The sequence below is a fragment of the Eurosta solidaginis genome, chromosome 2 (genome assembly GCF_040869045.1).
Source record: "Eurosta solidaginis isolate ZX-2024a chromosome 2, ASM4086904v1, whole genome shotgun sequence".
In the NCBI taxonomy this organism is placed as follows: domain Eukaryota; kingdom Metazoa; phylum Arthropoda; class Insecta; order Diptera; family Tephritidae; genus Eurosta; species Eurosta solidaginis.
Window position 1 is genome coordinate 195066270 of NC_090320.1, and position 24865 is coordinate 195091134.

The 24865-nt window shown below is 44.1% G+C and overlaps 1 protein-coding gene across 2 annotated transcripts; it reads left to right on the forward strand.

The window, feature by feature from the left end:
• On the forward strand, nt 1-24349 carry Nup107 (nuclear pore complex protein Nup107). 2 transcript variants are annotated; one of them, XM_067766745.1, is made up of 4 exons: nt 1-835; nt 6115-7573; nt 7628-7788; nt 23675-24349. In XM_067766745.1, exons 1-4 carry the CDS (start codon nt 232-234, stop codon nt 24037-24039), a joined length of 2589 nt encoding a protein of 862 aa, XP_067622846.1. In that variant the 5' UTR covers nt 1-231; the 3' UTR covers nt 24040-24349. The 2 variants fall into 2 exon arrangements, with proteins under 2 accessions (XP_067622846.1, XP_067622845.1); XM_067766744.1 differs by having other exon boundaries at nt 2-835; nt 6115-7788; nt 23675-24345.
• Nucleotides 24350-24865: the final 516 nt, after the last annotated feature.

Genomic DNA, 24865 nt, shown 5'->3' on the forward strand with positions numbered 1-24865 from the left:
TCACGGCTATTCCTCAGAAGCAGTCACAGCGTTCAGCTGTGATCATTCAGTACCTGTGACAAAATCACAGGTACACGGATATTTGCCAACTCTATTCACAATGCTACCGCCCGCCAATTGCAGCAACAGACAAAGCAGCATTTTTCACACCGGTGTTTTTCTAATTTAGTAAAAAAGTAGAAATAGAATTGGTGAAAAGGGATTAATCACAGTTAAAATCTGTGTTTAAGTATGTCGCAGAGTCCATTCACTACCTCAAAACGTGGTTTAATTCAAGTTAAACCTCAGACCCCAAAAGCATTGCTGGCACCATTAAACTCAAGTCATGACAATTCCATATCGTTATTGCCTAATGAATTATCTCGCTTGTTGGACCAATCGCAACGACAACTATCTCATAACAATTCCAGTGCATTTTATGATCATTTCAATCTAACTGTTGGTGATGGTATGACCGTCAGTGAACGCTCAATAGTGGACGATGCACATCACATGCATTCAGTAAAAGAGAAAACCAATTTACTATTTCCACAGTTTTTGGAAGTTTTGCAAGCTAGAACAAATGACTCTGAGGTATTTGATACTATTCAGGATTTAATTCAAACATGTGCTGGTGTAGCTGATGAGTTACACAAGGAAAGGCAGATGACACCCGCTACTGTCAGCGGGCAACGTGACAATGGGTTATGGCTAGAGCAAGAAATGAAAACATGGAAACTTCTATATGCGCTATATAAAGATCGTATACTAGTTCAAGCAGAAAACGGTGGTATGGATTGTGACATGCCACCTTTAGGCGGTTCCGAGAAGGAAGTGATCGCACAACTCTATGCATGTAGGTATTACGAATATTATTACATATACCTATGTTTTTAAAATGAAGGTGGCTGTTTGCACATGACCAGTTCATGTGGGCCCGGATATTATTATTATTATTAGGCCTGGAAGCACTGCGACCTTTGTGTAGATCTATTGTGCATGACCTTTCAGCCCAATTTTGTATGTTTCAATGTATCTAAGTACCTCTTCAGGCTTTTTACTCCATATCTCAAGGGAATTAAAAGTCACACCACCTAGATGGGAGAGCATCTTCCTTGCCAGAGGGACACATTCGTAGATAATAGGAGCCGGCGTTTCATCCTCACAGAAACGATAAATTTGTTTATCTGATAGATTTAACTTAGGTGATATCGTAGATTACAGTGTCCCGTATAATTCGCAGTGAGAGTTCGTAGGTCCTCCCTGCTTAGGTTATTGAGTTTGGCAGGTACTTTCGCTCCCGGTAGTATAAACAATTTGGCCTGTCCTTGCCCTTGGTAGTCAATCCAGTGACGTCTGAATTGTTTTGTTTCCCAGTTACTTATGGGATTCCTAGTGTATGCTTTTGTGAGTTCACAGAAGAGCTCTGGACCCTAGGATGCTGCTTTGGCACCCTGCTTGGCTGGGAAACAGCATGTTCATTACCTTCATCCACCTGATGTCCGAGAAGCCACCCTAACAAAAGGTTTTTTGTAGATGCGCAGCTGCCAGGTCATTAAGGATTTCAATGCAGTCATCCACTAGCGTAGATGTAATTGTGTAGGATGGCAAGGCACGCAAGGCCTCCTGCCTGTCCGCAATAATGTAGATGCTCTTCGAGGATGAGCCTCTCCGTAGACATTCACTACCACTAATTTATGATCGGCCCATAGATACCAGCTCTCCTCCGTCATCGGTTTTCGATCCATACGTGAACGAGACCTCTGAGTCAGAATCATTATAAGGATTCCCTGTTTCTCAGTGGTTTCTGTCCACAATAGACACCTAAAAGTTCCGTGAGATTCACGTAGATGTAATATGGGATTTCCTTTTCTTATTACTTTCATATGCCCTATCATGTTTCCTAGCTTCAACTTTGAAATATGTATATTGTGAAGTCTTAGTGCGCCTAGTGTTGCCTCTTGCTCTATCAGAATTGGGAAGGGAGGTATTCCCACTAAAGCACTAAGTGAATCAGTAGGGGAGTCCTCATCGCACCCGTTATGCCAATGCAAACTAGTCGATGCAGTTTGCTTAGTTTTGCTGTTGTCGTTCTTTTGTGCCCTTCTGCCACCAATTTGGGAAGCATAGGTGACTATTGGGTTCATATCCCCCATGTTTTGCCATAGGGTCGACTACAGGCGAAGAAAGCTTGATGATATGTTTAGGATATCATCAAAATGAGGAGGGGATCAGGGATAGTTTCCTTATCCGGGTAAAAGGCACAAGGACACTTTTGTTAGGAATGATAGTCCTCTGGTATCGCACCGCCTCTCTATGATGCGAAGGGCTCGTTGCACGTGATCTGATATTGTTTCCTCGTGCATCCCTGTGATGCAGATAGCAAGGTTATCTGAATACTCTTTTGCGTCAAATCCTTGATTCAGTTAGAATATAGAGTGGATAAGGCTGGGGCTATATGATTTATCCATTGCTGTAACAGACAAGGATAGACCCCCTCCTTTCCTGGCGGCTTGAATGGGCTGAAAGTAGACAAGGCCCATTGCACTCGTTTGACAGGTTTGAGCTGTGTTGCTAGGATTTTTTCTTTACCCGGGCTCGGATAAACGAAGACAGCCATAACACGTTGATGCCCCCAATTTGACATAGGAAACTTAAAAATAGGATGCCATGGTGGAGCACTGAAATATGTAACGGAAGTAAAGTTCTTGGGGGTCGTTGTTGTTGTTGTAGCAATGCTCGCCCCACCTAATAGCCGCGACCGATCACAAATTGTCATCAATATCCTCTAACGGGAGTCCAAGGAAACTTGCCGTTTCAACAGGGGTGGACCATAAGGAAAGGGGTGTTAGAGGCGTTGGTTCCACATTACAATTGAAGAGATGGTTGGTGTCATGTGGGGACACATTGCAAGCGGGGCATACATTTTGTATTGCGGGGTTGATTCTGGATAGGTAAGAGTTTAACCTGTTACAGTATCCAGAACGAAGTTAAGCAAGAGTGACACGCGTTTCCCTGGGGAGTATGCGTTCCTCTTCCGCAAGTTTTGGATAATTTTCGTTAAATACTGGATTCACCGGGCAATTCCCGGCATAAAGGTCCGACGCCTGTTTATGGAGTTCACCAAGGACCTGTTTGTGTTTTTTCACTTCATACGGCTGGGTTCTCAGGTGCCGTATTTCCTCAAAATGCTTACGGAGATGACTCCTTAAGCCCCTAGGCGGTGCTGGTTCATCAATCAGATGTCTGTTGGGATGCCCAGGTTTCTGGGTATTCAACAGGAACTGTTTGGTTAGCATCTCATTTCTCTCCCCGATGGGGAGTATTCTCGCCTCATTATGCAGATGGTGTTCTGGGGACATAAGAAGACAGCCCGTGGCGATTCTGAGAGCAGTATTTTGGCAGGCCTGTAGATTCTTCCAGTGGGTGATTTTTAGGCTTGGCGACCATATAGGTGACGCGTAGCACGTAATCGGCTGGCTAATTGCTTTGTATGTAGTCATGAGCGTTTCTTATTTTTTCCCCAAGTACTGCCAGCGAGGGATTTGAGGATTTTGTTACGGCTCTGAATTCTCGGAACAATTGCGGCTGCGTGCTCACCAAAATGTAGATCCTGATCAAACGTCACACCCAAGATTTTGGGGTGTAGGACAGTCGGTAGCGTAGTGCCATCGACCTGGATGTTCAAAATGGTCGACATTTGAGGCGTCCATGTTGTAAATAAGGTCGCGGAAGATTTAGTCGGTGATAATGCCAGGTTTCGCGAGGCGAAAAAACTGGAGAGATCAGGGAGGTAGCCGTTTATTTTATTGCATAGCGCATCGATCTTTGGGCCTGGGCCTGTGGCCATTATTGTGCAGTCATCGGCGTAGGAAACTATTGTGACTCCTTCCGGTGGTGAAGGTAGCTTAGATATGTAGAAATTAAACAAAAGTGGGGATAGGACACCACCCTGTGGCACCCCCTGTTTAATTCTCCTTGGTTTTGATGTTTCGTTTCTAAATTGCACCGATGCCTGGCGACCACCCAGATAATTTGCGGTCCACCTTTTAAGACATGGGGGAAGGGTAGACCCTTCCAGGGCCTGCAGTAACGAGCCATGGTTGACCGTATCAAAAGCTTTTGATAGGTCTAGCGCTACGAGTACTGTTCTATGGTGGGGGTATTGATTTAAACCGCAATTTATCTGGGTGCTAATGGCATTTAGCGCGGTGGTAGTGCTATGGAGTTTTCTGAAGCCATGCTGATGAGGGGCTGGCTGCAAATTTGCTTGGAAATAAGGGAGCAAAATGGCTTCAAGCGTCTTTGCCACTGGCGATAGGAGAGATATCGGACGATACGACTCACCTATGTTAGCTGGTTTCCCAGGCTTTAGTAGCGGGACCACCTTGGCCATTTTCCATTTCTCAGGTATGACAAAGGTGGAAAGAGACAGATTGAAGACATGCGCTAAATATTTGAACCCCTCTTTCCCTAGGTTTTTAAAAATCGGCATGGCTATGCCGTCTGGGCCCACTGCTTTGGATGGTTTAGCACGACCAATGGCGTCCTCAACCTCTTTAGCGGTGATGGTGATTGGTGACGCGCTGAATTTGTGTTTATGTGCGCGTCTATAGGCTCTCCGTCTATCTTTGTCGACCGTAGGATGCATTATATATTGTCGGCAGAAAGCGCTCGCGCATTTTTTCGCGTCCGACAGCACTTTGTCGGGGGTCGTCTTTGCCATTGCCACCAAGCTTCTATGAAACAAACACTTTGCTTCCATGTCCACTAGGGAAGTACATCATAGTCAAACACATTGTAATCTATGGCTCGATAGCCATCGACAAATAATTCAATTAACGACTAGGCAAAACGAGGACATGTGTACATGTACATGCCTCACAACAGCGTTGGAGGCTATCATCGACCTAACCCCGCTACACGAACTGATAGGTAGGGATTCAAGGGGTTGTGTAGCGCAATATATAGCTTCTCCAACCCAATTGTCAACCTCACCTTCGAGCGGCGAATCCCGTTTCACTAACAGACGAGGCTCTGGCGACCCCAAGCTCCTCATGGAACTTGGGGGTGGGGAGGGAGGGATGGCCTGAAGGTTTAATGTGGCCATATAAATCGTTCCCGAGATGGTCGGGCCAGCACCTTAATGGTGCTGTGTTACCGGAGCGTATCGGATCTGTATCCGACAAAGGACCATCACATCGATAACACTCCCCAAAGCCTTCGGGGAGTAACCTAATCGCTACAACAACAACAACAACTGATAGGTAGCTTTTCGGAAAAAAGAAAAAATCCGAGGGAATATTTAGAATTGGGCTGATAATAAAGTAGAATTGGGAGAAAAGATAGCATGGAATGCAGACAAACTATACATCATTCAACGCTTACACCAAATCGTATGGTACACAGGTGGGTCGAAACACCAGAACGGATTGGGGCCGGTAACATCGGACCCAAAGCTAGAATATCAGTGCCTATAGGTGATACCTGAGCATCTTTCAATTTGACAAAACGCCGTACGTGTATGCTGAGCTGAACCTATAACGCGGCGTTCCAGAACTAGTCCTGGAGTGCGTGGAAAAGCTGAACCAACGATGAACCCGCATTGTTGTATTGTCGGCCTGAGTTCCAGGCCCAAGGGAGTGGAGGGTTATTAGCGGGTGGACAGCCTGACGAAATAGGCACCGACAGTACGACCCATTGGGCCGCTCCTGCAAAACAAAACTACAGGGCATATATTGCTGGAAGGGAAGTATTAAGTTATTTCAATTAGAAAAAAGTGTTTTCGAGCGAAGTCGCCCTACGGCAGTGATTTGCGAAACACTCCGAGTGTATTTCTTGAAAAGTTTCTCAGTGACAACTCATCTGCCTTGCAGATGCCGTTTGGAGTCGTCGTAAAACATGTAGGTAAAGTCGTGCCAACGTGTAGGAAAAATTAAAGGAGCACGACGCATACGGGAAAAAAAGCTCGGCCTAAAATCTCTGCAGGTTATCGCGCCGTGTACTTATTTATTTTTATTTATATTGCAGGAAGAAAGTAAGAACAGAGAATTTTATTTAGATTTTGTTAAATTGATGTCGCTACCCATAATTACGGCCTGCTCAAACTGATAAATTTGTGTAAACTCTTAACAGGTAACTCTACATTACGGGAATATCAACTAATGGTGGATTGGCTTGAATCTTGTTATAATAGAATAGATGCACAACCGCATGTGGGTCACGTCACTAGTCACGCAGTTGGTTGGGAAAACACACTATTTCAACTACAGAATCGGCGTGATGTTGCTTTTGGAACAGGTGCAGAAATCGTTAAGTCCTTAGATCCAGATGCACCTGTAAGAGAACGTCGTCCTTTACATGCTTTAGACGAAGAGGATAATTTACGGTTGTCGAGTTGTATTTTCAAAGAGATTCGTCAAGGCCGCATTGATGAAGCCATGACACTATGCAAATACAGTGGACAAACTTGGCGTGCCGCAATACTTGAAGGATGGCGTCTACACGAAGATCCAAACTACGAAACTCAATTGAACACACGAGAGAAGTATCCCATCGAAGGCAATCCACGACGTGATGTATGGAAAAAATGTGCTTGGTTAATGGCTGATTCGAAAAAATTTGATGAATATACGCGCGCTATAGCTGGTGCATTTTGTGGTCATCTGGATTCAATGAAAGCACTATTGAATGGGTCATGGGAAGATTTACTTTGGGCATACCTTAAAGTGCAAATTGATATACGCGTTGAAAGTGAGATACGAGCTTGTTGCATTAAAGCATACCATCCGTTACCAGATGGTTATTGGAATGCCAAAATGTCATTAGAGCAAATATTCGAAGAACTCTCAGTTCATAAAGATGCTGCAGTACGTGATTATGCTAGCAGTAAAATTGGCACAATACAAAAGTATTTGATATTAGATAATATTGGTGAGTTGCTCCAGCATATGCGACGTTGGATCGAAGAGTCTAGTAGTAATATTGAGTCTAAAAAACTATCACCACATCTTTTACGGTTTCTCACACACATTGTGCTCTTCATGCGTCAAATTGGGCGCGTCGATAAGGAAGACACAGCAGATCGCATAGTCGGCGCCTATGTTGAGGCGCTCATTGAAATGGGTGATGCACAACTAATTGCTTTCTATACTGCTGCATTGCCTGCTAAAATGCAAATTTACTTATATTCTAAATTCCTTGAGACAGTCACAGCGACTAATACTCGATCTGCTGCACTGACAGAAGCTATTAATGCTGGTTTGGATGTAGAGAACATCACACGTCATACTGTAGAGGCCATCCGTCAACGTATGCCAAGCGAAGGCGATGAAGCTCCCATCTCGCGTGAGGAACTACAAGTTGGCCAAATTTCAGCATTTGATCAAAGAAAAATTTGTGCTTTGGAATGGCTAACATTTTTGCCTACACAACGTGGCGATCTGTTGTGGCAAGCTAATGCGATGATACGCAGGTTTTTGGGTGAAAACAAATCTGAATGTGTGCGTACTGTTCATAAAATGATACCAAATGACTCAATTTCACAAATTATAAGCGTGTTTGGTTCTAAGGACAATTTACCTTGCCGCGAGGAGTGTAGTATAAAGGAATATCTAAGCTATAAAGTGTATTTAACAGCCATTGATAGTTTTAGCGATTGGTCACGACTGTTACATAACAAACCAAAGGAACCCCACTTATTAACAACTGGTGCAAATTTTACTGAACGCATTGCATTGGAGCACAAAGAGCAAGTCTACCGGGCTGAATTCAAACGTTGGGAAGGAAATCTGGACGAACAGACTAAATGTAAGTATACCAAAAACCCATTTTAATAACATACTATTAGAGGTGAGGCCGTAGCCCAGCGGGTTAGGGGGTCAGAATATTCCCGCGGTAGGTATGCCTGTCGTAAGAGGTTTCTAAAGTACCAGAATCAAGGGGCTGTGTAGCGCAACCCTTCAGGTTGCCAGCGCAATATATAGCTTCTCCAAACCCAATTGTCAACCTCACCTATCCGCGGCGAATCCTGTTTCACTAACAGACGGGGCTCTGGCGACCCCAAGCTTCTCATGGAACTTGGGGGTGGGGAGGGAGGGGATGGCCTGAAGGTTTAATGTGGCCACATAAATCGTTCCCGAGATTGTCGGGCTAGCACCTAATGGTGCTGTGGTACCTGAGCGTACCGGATCCATTACATCGATAGCACTCCCCAAAGCCTTCGGGGAGCAACCTTATCGCTACAACAACAACAACAGAGGTGAGGCCGTACTACCAACCGACCTCTTCCTCGCCGCACTTCGGAATACTGCAGTTCAACTGTAATAGGTAAACTAGCAAGATTACGGAGATAGTGAACTTCATGAAGGGACACAACATCCGCATAGCTGCGATGCAAGAGACGATGCTTACCACAAAATCTGCTTTACAGACTTGACCTCGGCCGCAGAGACAAATGGGGTTAAGGAATATCTGTCCGATCAGGCGATGCAGAAGTCATTAACATCTGCATACCGTGTGTTATTTCTGCCCTTGTGGATATCGCCCTGATATCAGTGCTCTTCTCACTGGCGAAGATCGCATTATTCAAGGCGATTTCGATGCCCATCTCGATCTGTGACATTCAGACCTGTAAGCTGACAGCAGGGTTGAGATGTTGGCAGCTCAATGATGTGATACACCGTTCTGCACGTTAACGAGGACGCCCCACACATGTGGTAGGAAATTGACATCACTGATCTCGCTGGACCTGTCTGTCCAATCCACTACATCTGAGCGCCACATTTTATCAACTTCAAAAAAGGAAAGAAGGTCGGCTATACAGTATTCACATACAATATTTTCACTGCCCTCCCAATCCAATCGGAAGTTGCTTTTCTGAAGGGCATTGAATAGGCGGCTCGCTTTTTTCCAGGTGGAAGAATTCCGGCAATCCGACCAACAAATTTCCAACCGGAAGCCGCAACCGTGGTGAGAGAACGTGACCTTGGGATACAGCAAGACCTCGGCGACCACCAAGCCAGGGGCGCACACTGGGCGGCGAAAGCCTGCACATGAGACAGCTTGTGAATAAACACAACCTCCCTTATTCATTCCAGTTGAGATTCATTCATTCATTTATTTAAATAAAAAATTAGTACAATGAGATTTAACATCTTTCATAGTACAACAAAAAACAAAATTGTAATGAATATATCAAGTAAACAATAGAAAAGGTGTAAATATATTAATAAAAATGTATAAATAATATTAACACTAATAGTAATAATAATAACAATAATAATCACCCCTATTCTGCATTTCGATTACGTTCCCGTTCTACGCTCCGCTTCAATTGAAGTTTGGTATTCTGCATTACGACGGAATTGTAAAGAGAAGAGGAAGATCAAATGATTTTTCGAAATCAGCTGTTGGTACGGAATGTGTGAACATTGGAACAAAATAAATTAAAGAAAATTTGTAAAAAATACTGAAAAATGTTTATATTTTATTATCCACGCCATTTTGTACAAAAAAAGCAATGGAATATATTGCCGCAGTGTTATATTTTTTTGAGTGAAGTGCTTTCATAATTGTAAGTGTGTTTTTGTCGTTCTTTTGGCCAATTCCCTGCCGTGGCCACCAAGTTTTGTTAAAACGGATTCCTGTACGAATATAGTTGACATTTTCTGAATTTTAAGGATGCTAATTTCATTGCACTGCCCTAAAATACTTTATGAAGATTTATTTATTCTTTCCGCAAGGATTGTTTACGTTTTCGCTTCACCTTCCTCTACTCCGGCAGCTTGCTTTGGCATATATCTGGACCCAACGAACAGACACAAATTATAGCTGTCTATTATAATGGAATCAATAGCCGCGGCATTATTTATGGAGTTGGAAAGCAACGCATACGAAAATTGCCAGGCGAGAATGGAAAGGCAAATATTGCGAGATTTGTGTAATCCATTTGAGATGAGTGACGAATTGTAAGAAATTGAACTTAAAAGTGGTATAGTTTATTGACTTATTTTCTTATTTAGGTTCAAAAATAACTTTCGACTTAACAAGGATGCTTTCAAGTATGTGTTAGATACTTTTGCGGCGCAAATACGTCCAAGGACTTCGACATCGACATGTTGTTTTTGACCTGGAAACATATAAAAAACAATCATCATCAAGCCTTCTACGTTTCTTAACAAGTTTTCCTTCAATTTTTGTTAAAATTCTGTTATAAATTAATAAAAAAATAAAAAGAAAAAAATTTCCGCCAACTAATTTGCAACTTAGAAAAACGGAACTACGATCGAAATGCAGAATACAAAAAATCGAACGATTCGAAGTTGGATCGAAAGAGATTGGAACACAGAATACCAAAATTGCCAAATCGAAAAAATTCCAATCCAAGTCGAAATGCAGAATAGGGCTGAATAACATTAGTAATAACGATAGTAATAAAGGCATCATTAATAACCTATAGATGGTCGGTCAGAATTTAAGTCCGAATTTGCGAAACAAGATTTGCTTGAAATCGCTTCCCAAGGCAGTCGGTTCTATGTACCGGAGCGACTCGGGATTCTTCCCGACCAAGGACTATCATTTCAGTGTGACCCCATTTAATTTGTTGCGTCCCTCCCAAAAATTGTCATCCTCCCAGCAGCTCCTTGCAGCAGGACTGCTCCATATTCTCTTACTCCGGGAAGGCATCGAATCCAATCCGGATCCGTCTCCTGACCCCGGTCCCTAGAAATGATTTTGCTGCATCTGCCGGAAAAGAATCTTTTTAGGACGGTCATACTCTGTTCAGTGTCTCGTGCAAGGGATGGTAGCATCGGACAGGTTGTTCTGGGCTTGATCCCAAAACCCGACGTCCACGTAACTTTTATAAATCTTTTATGGCTCCTTGCTCTTCCCGACCAAGGACTGTCATTTCAGTGTGACCCCATTTAATTTGTTGCGTCCCTCCCAAAAATTGTCATCCTCCCAGCAGCTCCTTGCAGCAGGACTGCTCCATATTCTCTTACTCCGGGAAGGCATCGAATCCAATCCGGGTCCGTCTCCTGACCCCGGTCCTGAGAAATGGTTTTGCTGCATCTGCCGGAAAAGAATCTTTTTAGGACGGTCATACTCTGTTCAGTGTTCGGACAGGTTGTTCTGGGCTTGATCCCAAAACCCGACGTCCACGTAACTTTTATAAATCTTTTGTGGCTCCTTGCTGTTCACGCCCAAGGGCGTCCCGTAGTCTACGCCTAAGCGCCCCACTACCTTCCGGCAGCCCCGCTGCTCAGCAAGCCACAACAAGTACCCGCTGCTGCTCGCGCCCCACGGCGCCAACAACTGAAACAGCTGCTACCACTCATAACTACTACCTTCGTATCATCAGCCCCTGCCCCTGTCTTCTCGCCCCCTCTTTTCCGGCAGCAATCGTGCAGGCTAGGGAAACAGACTCTTAGTCCCTACCTCCTTTTGCACCGTTTGCCAGTGCAGAATATATAGGTTTGCGACATCCGCCCAATGCAGCTCCTGCAGATGTTCTGGTCTCCGCGACGGCAACCCCCCGACGGGTTTCATCGCGCCATGTTGCCAGGTCGCAAACCCAAATCATCCGGGTACCTCAATGCTTGCCCAAGGACGCCCAGTCCCAGGGCCACAACAGCAATTGCGTCCTGGCCTTCCACAACCCAGGCGTAGTCACCCGTCACTTACCCCCGTCTCCCCTTATGCACTTCAGAATTCTGCAGTTAGACTGTAATGGACTAACTGGGAGGATTACGGAGATAGTCGATTTCATGAAGCGGCACAACATCCGCATTGCTGCGATTCAAGAGACTAAACTCACAGCAAGATCTGCATTGCAGACCTGCTCTGGGTATAATTTCCACAGGAAAGACCGCGAGAGCGGAATGGAGGCGGCCTCGCATTTATCATACACCACTCTGTGCAATATTATATATTTGATCCTGGCATCGACCGCAGGGACAATGTCTTAGAACGTCAAGGCCTATCTGTCCGGTCAGGCGATGCAAACCTAGAAATCAACATAATCATCATCTACATCCCTCCTGCCACCTGTTGCCCCAGTGGATACCGCCCTAATATCAGAGCCTTACTCACTGGCAACAATCGCATTATCTTATGCGATTTCAATGCCCATCACGATCTATGGCATTCTAACTTGTGGGCGGACAGTAGGGGTGAGATGTTGGCGGATCAAATAGAAGAAACGACGTTCTGCACAATAAATGGGAGGAGCACCTAAGAGGTTGTAACCTCTCTACCGGTGTGGGTAAACTTTGGTCCACCGTAAATTCCCTATCGAATCCGACTAAGCACAAAGACAGTTTCCATCGCCTTTGGCGACAAAGTGCTGTCGGATGCCAAAAAATGCGCGAGCGCTTTCTGCCGACAATATATAATGCATCCTACGGTCGACAAAGATAGGCGGAGAGCCAATAGACACGCACATAAACACAAATTCAGCGCGTCACCAATCACCATCACCGCTAAAGAGGTTGAGGTCGCGCTAAACCATCCAAAGCAGTGGGCTTAGACGGCATAGCCATGCCGATGCTTAAAAGCCTAGAGAAAGAGGGTTTCAAATATTTAGCGCATGTCTTCAACCTGTCTCTTTCTACCTTTGTCATACCCGAGAAAAGGAGAATGGCCAAGGTGGTCCCTCTACTAAAGCCTGGGAAACCAGCTAACATAGGTGAGTCGTATCGTCCGATATCTCTCCTATCGCCAGTAGCAAAGACGCTTGAAGCCATTTTGCTCCCCTACTTCAAAGCAAATTTGCAGCTAGCCTGTCGTCAGCATGGCTTCAGAAAACTCCATAGCACTACCACCGCGCTAAATGCCATTAGCACCCAGATAAATTGCGGTTTAAATCAATACCCCCACCATAGAACAGTACTCGTAGCGCTAGACATATCAAAAGCTTTTGATACGGTCAACCATGGCTCGTTACTGCAAGACCTGGAAGGGTCTACCCTTCCCGCATGTCTTAAAAGGTAGACCGCAAATTATCTGGGTGGTCGGCAGGCATCGGTGCAATTTAGAAACGAAACATCAAAACCAAGGAGAATTAAACAAGGGGTGCCACAGGGTGGTGTCCTATCCCCACTTTTGTTTAATTTCTACATATCTAAGCTACCTTCACCACCGGAAGGAGTCACAATCGTTTCCTACGACGATGACTGCACAATAATGGCCACAGGCCTAGACCCAAAGATCGATGCACTATGCAATAAAATAACGGCTACCTCCCTGATCTCTCCAGTTTTTTCGCCTCGCGAAACCTGGCATTATCACCGACTATCTTCCGCGACCTTATTTACAACATGGAAGTCCCAAATGGCGACCATTTTGAACATCCACGTCGATGGCACTACGCTACCGACTGTCCTACACCCTAAAATCTTGGGTGTGACGTTTGATCAGGATCTACATTTTGGTGAGCACGCAGCCGCAATTGTTCCGAGAATTCAGAGCCGTAACAAAATCCTCAAATCCCTCGCTGGCAGTACCTGGGGAAAAGATAAAGAAACGCTCATGACTACATACAAAGCAATTAGCCAGCCGATTACGTGCTACACGTCACCCATATGGTCGCCAAGCCTAAAATCTACCCACTGGAAGAAACTACAGGCCTGCCAAAATACTGCTCTTAGAATCGCCACGGGCTGTCTTCTTATGTCCCCAGAACACCATCTGCATAATGAGGCGATAATACTCCCCATCAGGGAGAGAAATGAGATGCTGACCAAACAGTTCCTGTTGAATACCCAGAAACCTGAGCATCCCAACAGACATCTGATTGATGAACCAGCACCGCCTAGGGGCTTAAGGAGTCATCTCCGTAAGCATTTTGAGGAAATACGGTACCTGAGAGAACCCAACCGTATGAAGCAGGTCTTTGGTGAACTCCATAAACAGGCGCCGGTCCTTTATGCCAGGAATTGCCCGGTGAATCCAGTACTTAAAGAAAAGTATCCAAAACTCGCGGAAGAGGAACGCATACTCCACAGGGAAACGCGTGTCACTCTTGCTCAACTTCGTTCTGGATACTGTAACAGGTTAAACTCTTACCTATCCAGAATCAACCCCGACATACAAAATGTATGCCCCGCTTGCAATGTGTCCCCACATGACACCAACCATCTCTTTAATTGTAATGTGGAACCAACCCCTCTAATACCCCTTTACTTATGGTCCACCCCTGTTGAAACGGCAATCGTGATCGGTCGCGGCTGTTAGGTGGGGCGAAGCATTGCTACAACAACAACAACAACAACATTTGCTTGAAATTGTTTTTATTTAGCTTACCCCTAACGGAGGCAGGTATGGAATTCCAGGTTCTTATAGTGTTGACAAAGAACAACCTCGCAGATGCTATGAAATTAAAGGTAGGGATAATTAAATCACTGGAACGCTCAGACCTTGTGAAAACAAGTTTGTAAAACAGGTAAGAGGGAGACTTACAAGACATAAGACGAAACAGAAAAATTCATCTTCTGGATTTACCGTACTGGAAAATATCACATCCCAAAAGTTTATTTTAAGGTTTTTTTTACCAGCTGGAGATGTGATCATATCTCTTAAGACCATAAACATACCGAGTAATATGATTGAATAACACATCAATTTTGTGGGCAGATTGTGAATCCAACTTATTATAGATTAATTCGGAGTATGAAATTATAGGTAGCAGTAGTTGAATAGCGAGTCTCCGCCTAATGACTAAAGGTGTAAAAGCACCAGTCAGCCTCAGACTTCTTAAGGAGGCATACACTTTACATACAACTGAATTTGTGTGATCAGCACAGGATAAGTTAGAATTAATCACGAAGCCAAGGTTAGTAATTGTATTAACAACCTGCAAAGGCATCATGTTCAAGTACAGCCGCGGCAAGGTAACACCTTGCAACCTCTTTTTCGCAATAGGCAGGACAAAAGATTTATTGGGATTCAGGCGCAGAATATTGCTTCCAGCCAAGTTCGCAATTGACACCAGATCAGTGTTAAACTTTTGAGCAAGGGTATCAATATTATCAAAAGAATCTGATAAATACAGCTGAATATCATCAGCATAGGCATGAAGACTTACAAGTTGCAAGACGAAAATATGTAGTTAATAAACAAGGCCAAGTATTGAGCCTTGTGGAACACCAGAAGTAAGTACTGCTAGTCCAGAGATATCAGTACTGGTCATTACTCTTTGACACCTACCAGTAAGGTAACTTCGCATAAGCTTGACTGAATTTACACTAAACCCAAAATAAATGATCAACAGAAAAAAAGGCTTTTGTAAAGTCAAGTAGACAAAGCAGGGTCAGCTGATTTTCATCAACTGGCACGCGAGGTTGTGATGGCGTGATTGATAATGTGGGATAAGGTACCAACAATAAATGGTAGTACAATCTTAATAAATTTGATTGGTATACCATCCTCACCAGTAGCATTAGATTTAATATTGAGAACTGATCTGACCACATCACACTCGGATACAGAGACAAATACGAACGGTGAACCAACATAAACAGACGAATTACATGAAATGGGCGGGGCTTGGCTGGCAGAAGGAGAACAACCTTTAATAAAGGCATTGTTTAGCAAATCTGCGCTCAGCTTACAGTCGAAGACGTCCCGGCAATATATCCCACAAGCTTTTGAGATTTCGCTAAAGAACATTTGAGGGGAGAGAGGGATCCAGCCTAGCTGAATAGAAAGAGCGCTTCTCGTTTTTGATGACTGCTGTAGCATCATTTCTAGCGCATCGAAATAGTTCCCAGGTTTGCGGCGTTGGATTCCTCTTCCATTGAGATCGCAACTTATTCCTTGTTTTAAGTGCTACCAGAACTCTTCTGTTGAACCACGGGCTGGACGGAGACTTGGGTTTACATACACGAATAGGAACATGAAAATTAAACACATTTAGTAAATTGGTGCTGAGAAAGTTCAGCTTGTCATCAACGGACGAGAAACACCAACAACCGGACCAATTTATACATGAAAGATGAACAAATAGCGAGTCAACGTTAAGGGCTCTATAATCTCTAAACGTACTTGTACCCTAGCGGGTAGAGTCAACAAAAATATCAAGAGCGCAAAAAATTAGGTCATGGTCAGAAATAAAAGAAAACTGGTCAAACTTTAAAACTAAATACAGATCAGACACTAAAAAATAGTCAAGTAAGCTGGGAACAGAGTTATTATCATATCTAGTCGGTACATACTTGTTAGCAACAGAAAGACCAGCACAAGCAACGTAATCCAGAAAACTTAACGATTCACGAGAAAGCAGATTCACATTGAAATCCCCACACACTACAATATTGGTATACTCCACAACATACAAAGACAGTACGTTAGGAAAAGGCTTCAGACAAATATGCTTGTGGGGGTTAGACACACGAGTTAAGGGTTTTGGAGGAGCAACCATAAGGTATTCAGTTTCTTGGCCATCTGACTGAAATATTAATTTCCCACTAAGATTACTTCTATAATAGATGGCTACCCCTCCTCATTTTTTCCGACCCTATCTTTTCGATTGAGGTTATAATTTGGAATATTGTAGTGAAAATCACTGACATCACTTAGAAACCATGCTTCAGAGACAAAAATAACATCAACAAGTGCAGACTCAAATGTGTATCGGACATCATCAATTTTCAACATACACCGCAAGCCTGCGCATTTCCAACGCACATCCGGGTTTCCAAACATTTCATGGCACTGTCACCTCGCTAAACGCTATCATAACAAAAATAATGTGCGGATCGTACCAAAAACCCCACACCAGACTGTCAATCACAGCACAGCGACGGTGACGTCACAAGTCTCGGAGGTATTGGACATCCACGTCGATGGCATTACGCTACCGTCTGTCCGGCACCCAAAAATACTGGATGTGACGTTCGATAAAGAAGAGGAATGAAATGCCGAACAAACAGTGTCTGCTGAATACCCAAAAACTTGGGCATCCCAACAGGCTTATGATTGAATAGCCTCCACCTCCCAGGGATATAAAGAGTCATCGCCGTAAGCTCGTATGACGAAATTCTGCTAACAAGAATTCAGCCCTTTTAAACAAAAGAGCATCTGAGTGATACACAAAGAGTAGGCAAAGACCTCTGTCTAAAACGCCAGGGAGATGCGCGTCACTCTGGCGCTAACCCCGTTCTTACTTACTTACTTAATTGGCGCTTAACCGTCTAAACGGTTATGGCCGTCCAACAAGGCGCGCCTGTCGCTCCTTCGCTCCGCCAACCGGCGCCAATTGGTCACACCAAGGGAGTTTAAATCATTTTCCACCTGGTCCTTCCAACGGAGTGGGGGTCGCCCTTTACCTCTGCTTCCATAGGCGGGTTCCGATAGAAACACTTTCTTGGCCGGAGCATCATCATCATCATCGCCAACGCGTAGAGGTCCATAAATCTTTCGAAGAACTTTTCTCTCGAACACTCCCAAAGCCGCTTCATCTGCTGTTGTCATGGTCCATGCTTCTGCCCCATATAGCAGGACGGGTACGATAAGTGACTTGTAGAGTATGATTTTCGTTCGCCGAGAGAGGACTTTACTTTTCAATTGCCTACCTAGTCCAAAGTAGCATTTATTGGCAAGATTGATTCTTCGCTGGATTTCAGTGCTGATGTTGTTGCTAGTGTTGATGCTGGTTCCCAAATAAACGAAGTCTTTTACTATTTCGAAATTATGGCTGCCAACAGTAGCCTGGTTGCCAAGGCGCATATGCGCTGACTCTTTGCTCGATGACAGCAGGTACTTCGTTTTGTCCTCATTCACCATCAAACCCATCTTTACCGCTTCTTTTTCCAGTTTGGAGTAAGCAGAACTAACAGCGCGGGTGTTTAGGCCGATGATATCAATGTCATTAGCATATGCCAGTAATTGCACGCTTTTATAGTATATTGTTCCAGTGCGGTTAAGTTCTGCAGCTAGTATAATTTTCTCCAGCATCAAATTAAAGAAATCGCACGATAGGGGGTCACCCTGTCTGAAACCTCGTTTAGTTTCGAACGGCTCGGAGAGGTCCTTCCCAATTCTGACTGAGCTGATGGTGTTGCTCAACGTCATTTTGCAGAGCCGTATAAGTTTTCGGGGAAACCAAATTCAGACATAGCGGCATATAGGCAGCTCCTTTTCGTGCTGTTGTTGTTGTTGTAGCAATGCTCGCCCCACCTAATAGCCGCGACCGATCACAAATTGTCATCAATATCCTCTAACGGGAGTCCAAGGAAACTTGCCGTTTCAACAGGGGTGGACCATAAGGAAAGGGGTGTTAGAGGCGTTAGTTCCACATTACAATTGAAGAGATGGTTGGTGTCATGTAGGGACACATTGCAAGCGGGGCATACATTTTGTATGTCGGGGTTGATTCTGGATAGGTAAGAGTTTAACCTGTTACAGTATCCAGAACGAAGTTGAGCAAGAGTGACACGCGTTTCCCTGGGGAGTATGCGTTCCTCTTCCGCAAGTTTTGGATAATTTTCGTTAAGTACTGGATTCAACGGGCAATTCCCGGCATAAAGGTCCGACGCCTGTTTATGGAGTTCACCAAGGACCTGCTTGTGTTTTTTCACTTCATACGGCTGGGTCCTCAGGTGTCGTATTTCCTCAAAATGCTTACGGAGATGACTCCTTAAGCCCCTAGGCGGTGCTGGTTCGTCAATCAGATGTCTGTTGGGATGCCCAGGTTTCTGGGTATTCAACAGGAACTGTTTGGTCAGCATCTCATTTCTCTCCCTGATGGGGAGTATTCTCGCCTCATTATGGAGATGGTGTTCTGGGGACATAAGAAGACAGCCCGTGGCGATTCTGAGAGCAGTATTTTGGCAGGCCTGTAGTTTCTTCCAGTGGGTGATTTTTAGCTTGGCGACCATATGGGTGACGCGTAGCACGTAATCGACTGGCTAATTGCTTTGTATGTAGTCATGAGCGTTTCTTTGTCTTTTCCCCAAGTACTGCCAGCGAGGGATTTGAGGATTTTGTTACGGCTCTGAATTCTCGGAACAATTGCGGCTGCGTGCTCACCAAAATGTAGATCCTGATCAAACGTCACACCCAAGATTTTGGGGTGTCGGACAGTCGGTAGCGTAGTGCCATCGACGTGGATGTTCAAAATGGTCGACATTTGGGGCGTCCATGTTGTAAATAAGGTCGCGGAAGATTTAGTCGGTGATAATGCCAGGTTTCGCGAGGCGAAAAAACTGGAGAGATCAGGGAGGTAGCCGTTTATTTTATTGCATAGCGCATCGATCTTTGGGCCTGGGCCTGTGGCCATTATTGTGCAGTCATCGGCGTAGGAAACGATTGTGACTCCTTCCGGTGGTGTAGGTAGCTGAGATATGTAGAAATTAAACAAAAGTGGGGATAGGACACACCCTGTGGCACCCCCTGTTTAATTCTCCTTGGTTTTGATGTTTCGTTTCTAAATTGCACCGATGCCTGCCGACCACCCAGATAATTTGCGGTCCACCTTTTAAGATATGGGGAAGGGTAGACCCTTCCAGGTCCTGCAGTAACGAGCCATGGTTGACCGTATCAAAAGCTTTTGATAGGTCTAGCGCTACAAGTACTGTTCTATGGTGGGGGTATTGATTTAAACCGCAATTTATCGCAATTTCGTGCTGTCGAAGGCGGCTTTAAAGTCGACGAAGAGGTGATCTGTGTCGATTATCTTTTCACGGGGTTTTTCCAAGATTTGGCACATTGTGAAAATCTGGTCGATGGTAGATTTACCAGGTCTGAAGCCGCACTGATAAGGTCCAATCAGCCGGTTTACGGTGGGCTTCAATCTTTCGCACAGTACACTTGAAAGGACCTTATATGCGATACTAAGAAGGCTGATTCCACGATAATTGGTGCATTTTGCAGTATCCCCCTTCTTGTGGACTGGGCAAAGAACACTTAGATTCCAACCGTCGGGCATGCTTTCGTCCGCCCATATTTTGCTAAGAAGCTGCTGCATGCGCCTTACCAACTCCTCGCCGCCGAACTTGAATAGCTCCGCAGGCAATCCATCAGCGCCCACGGCCTTGTTGTTTTTCAATCGTTATTGCTATTCTAACTTCGTCATAATCGGGCGGGGGGACATATATTCCATCATCATCGATTGCGGGATCGGGTTCTTCATCTCTGCGCGGTGAATTGCTGCCTCCATTTAGGAGAGCAGAGAAGTATTCCCTCCATAATCTAAGCACTCTCTGGACATCAGTTACAAGGTCGCCGTTTTCATTCCTACAGGAGTTTGCCCCGGTCTTAAAACCTTCCGTCTGTCGCCGTATTTTTTGGTAGAATTTTCGGGCGTTATTCCTGGTGGCTAGCAGCTCAAGCTTCTCGCACTCACGCCTTTCTGCTTCTGCTTTTTTATTCCTGAAAAGGCGTCTCGCTTCCCTTTTCAACTCACGATAGCGTTCACACACTCCTCTTGTCGCGCTCGCTTTTAACGTAGCCCTGTAGGCAGGGTTTTTTCTTTCGGTTGCAACGCGGCATTCTTCACCATACCAGTTGTTTTTTCGTGGCCGCCGGTAACCAATTTTTTCCTCGGCGGCAGTACGAAGTGCTTTGGAGATATGCTCCCACTGCTCCTGTATTCCTTCAGGTTGAGTTGTGCTCTCAGAGAGCAGGTGTGAGAGTCGAGTTGCGAAATCATTGGCAGTCTGTTGTGATTGAAGCTTTTCGACGTCTAGCTCTCCTTATGTTTTTTGTTCCTTGGTTTTAGCCGCATTGAGACGGGTGCGTATTTTGGCTGCAACGAGATAATGGTCCGAGTCGATGTTAGGTCCTCGGATCGTGCGCACATCTAAAACACTGGAGGCATGCCGTCCGTCTATCACAACGTGATCGATCTGATTGCGAGTATTTCGATCAGGAGACAGCCATGTAGCTTGATGTATCTTTTTATGCATGCACCTCGTGCTGGATATGACCATGTTTCGAGCACCGGCAAAGTCAATCAGCCTCAGTCCGTTAGGAGAAGTTTCATTGTGTAGGCTGAACTTTCCGACTGTAGGGACAGAAACACCTTCTTTGCCCACCCTGGCGTTAAAGTCGCCAAGCACGACTTTTATATCATGACGGGGGCAGCGCTCGTATGTGCGTTCTAATTGTTCATAAAAAGTGTCTTTCACCTCATCGTCTTTCTCCTCTGTCGGCGCATGGGCGCATATGAATGATATATTAAAAAATTTTGCTTTGATTCGTATAGCGGCGAGACGCTCGTCCACAGGCGTGAACGCCAGCACTTGGCGACAAAGTCTCTCTCCCACCACGAATCCGACGCCGAAACTGCGCTTATTCGCATGGCCACTCTAATATATGCCTCTAAAAGCCAAATATTGCTATATGCTAGATATGTTTATGGGTTGAAAAGACTTGACCACGTATCACAACATGCTGAAAGGTTGCTAAACATTTCTTTCGAAAATCTTTTAAAAGTCAAAACACTGTCCTTGCTCCATAAGTTGATGCACACGAAGGAACCTGACTATCTATATCGTAAGCTTATTTTTCTGCAATCATCAAGATCGGTGCTTCTTCTTAAGCACATTAGATACCGCACGCTAACCTCTGAGCGCCAATTCTTTGTTACTGCAATACGTCTTTGGAACTCCCTACCTACAAGTCTTCGACTCTTAAGTAATGCTCTGCACTTCAAAAAAGAGCTAACATCATTTTTTAACGACTCTTAAACTGGATCTCAAATTGATGTTGTTAAAATGTTCATTTCTAAGTCCTTTTCCTTTCTCTGTGTCTTCTTTCTTCATTTGTTAAATACTATTCGATCTATAACCAGCCAAAGGTTATCATCACTACTGCTGTTTTTTAATATTTATTAATTACTTTTATTTAGTTTTAAGATTTACATTTACATACATAAATATTTCACTATTATCCGTTATATTTAATTTAATTTGATTAATCTAATTTATTATTATTTTAAATGTTCAATTTTTTATAGCTCATGCTATTGTTGTTGTTGTTGTTGTAGCGATAAGGTTGCTCCCCGAAGGCTTTGGGGAGTGTTATCGATGTGATGGTCCTTTGCCGGATACAGATCCGGTACGCTCCGGTACCACAGCACCATTAAGGTGCTAGCCCGACCATCTCGGGAACGATTTATGTGAAACCTTCAGGCCATTCCCCCCTCTCCACCCCAAGTTCCATGAGGAGCTTGGGGTCGCCAGAGCCTCGTCTGTTAGTGAAACAGGATTCCCGCGGATAGGTGAGGTTGACAATTGGGTTTGGCGAAGCTATATATTGCGCTGGCAACCTAAAGGGTTGCGCTACACAGCCCCTTGAATCTGGTATTTTAGTCGCCTCTTACGACAGGCATACCTACCGCGGGTATATTCTGATCCCCTAATCCGCTGGGGTAGCTCATGCTATTCATGACTAGAACTGTTAAATAATTTGTCAAAATTGTTGTGCTGGGAACAAATTTTCAAATAAATACATACATACATACATACTGGAAATGGCAGGTGAATGCAGACTTTCCAGGGAGATGCGCGTCACTCTGGCACAACTTTGATATGGATATTGCAAAAGGATAAACTCTTACTTATACTGCATGTAATGTATCTTCATATGACACCAGCCATCTTCAATGCCAATGTGGAACCCACGCTTCTAACACCCATGTCTCTTATATTAAATCCTATTTAACGGCCAATTTTCTTTGGCTTCCACTAGAGGATATTTATGACAATTTGTAAGTGATTGCACCTATGGCAGGGGGCGAAGAGCGGTTACCAGAAGTAGGAGAACTAGCCCGATCATCTCTGGAAGGATATGATATGAACACGTTGAAACTTCTAGACCGTCCAATTTCCTCCGTCCGTGAGGAACTTGGGGTCGACAGAGCCTCGTCTGCTAAATAAACAGGACTCGCCGCGGAGGAGCTGAAAATTTCGCTGGTAGCACCTTGAAAGGGTTACGCTACACAATCCCTTGAATCGGCCTCTCCCTATCTATGCAACCTGCCCACTAGCCGCTGGCAACCCTTGAAATGGTTTTCTACACAACCCCTTAAATCAGTCGCAGCCTTAATGGCCTGTCGTAAGAGGCGACTAAAAGGCCTTCGGGGAGTGTCCTTATCGCTACAACAACAACATCAGTCGCTGCCGGTCTCTGCAATTTCTCCCACTAACCATTGTAAGTGAACGGCAGCTTCCTTCAGACCGCGGAATCAGGGCTCTCAAATATAATTATTTTCCGAGCTGGTCCAATATATTGCAAGAGCGTGCAATTGCTGAGATAATCGGCTGATACTGATATCATTCTGGCTATTCTAGCCTGAATAATGGTGCATCGTGAACGTCTTTAGGTTCAACCAACAACTGGCTTATAAGTGTGGTTGAACGTCTAAAAAGCGACTAGTTGAAAAAAAGACTGTAGTGACAGTTGTACAATAGCTCTTTAACCAGCTTTATACCATACTGAAGATTATCAGCTTTAAAAAAAACCTACCTAATGTTAGTAAATTTGCCTAAGTCTTACCAATGAGCCCCATCAGTAAAAAATAAGGATAACTGCCCATCTAGTATTATTTTCAGACGGGTAAAACCAATCAATAACCATAAGCAGTACTCTTAAAACAAGTTGATTGTATCTTCACAATAAACACAATTTCCGCTTTAACTGCTAATGTTACTAATTATTCATTTCTGTTTTACTATATTAAACTGGTGCCTAGTAACACGAGATGCTCTCTTCAACATATTACTTTTTCCGGAAAAGGGTTGGCTAATTGACCCAGATACGCCAAAAGATCCTGTAAACATAAGTCAATTGGATTGGGAAAATCGTCAAATACAATTGGACAAATTGCGTAGTATTTGTATACCCGAAGTGGTGTTGTTATTGCACAAGGTATTACATGTTTCGGGCGATTATCAAAGTTGTGTGAAACTTTCGGATGAGATTTCCTCAGAAGGTCGACAACTCTACAAGGTATATACTAAACATAAGCTAGCGGAATTACTCTCTAAATTAGCAGAATCGTCATTGGAACTACTTAACAAAAAACTCGATCCATGGGGATATGCAACAACACTTTAAATACTAGTGTGTTTAGTTTCGTCTGTTTAAATGATGATATTTTGATAGTTTTTGTACTTGTAATTTATTAGTTTTAAGCAGGCATGCTTAACCAACGAACCGATATCATTTTGTTACGATAATCAACGTTAATAAACGAAACAAAGTCATTTCGTTTCGTTTATTAACGTTAAGAACGTCAAATTAACGTTAAATTGACGTTCTTAACGTCGTTTCGTTTATTAACTTTGATTATCGTAACGAAATGATATCGGTTCGTTGGTTAAGCATGCCTGGTTTTAAGTGTGAATGTGTATATAAAAGGAATTAGTAATGAAGCATGTAATTTGATTTTAAAATCTTTATATACAACCTGTCTGAACCCGCAAACTGTTTGCAATATTTTTTGAAATACTATGTTTATGAATAATGCTGACTGAATGATTGGTTAGCGATAAAGACACTCCCCGCGGTAGGTATGCCTGTCGTAAGAGGCTACCAAAATACCAGATTCAAGGGGTTGTGTAGCGCAACCTTTTCAGGTTGCCAGTGCAATATATAGCTTCTCCAAACCCAATTGTCAAACTCACCTATCCGCGGCGAATCCTGTTTCTCTAACAGACGAGGCTCTGGCGACCCCAAGCTCATCATGGAACTAGGGGGGTAGGGAGCAGAGATATACGCCGCCGCCGATTTTGGTCGTTTTTCGCACGCCGCCGCCGAATGTCAAAAATATCGGCGCGGTGTCCGGCGCGGCGTTCGGCGCGGGACTATATTTTGTACTTATTTTAGGCTATATAATGCTGATTATCTACATCGAAAATGGGTTCGATGTTATAAAAATGGG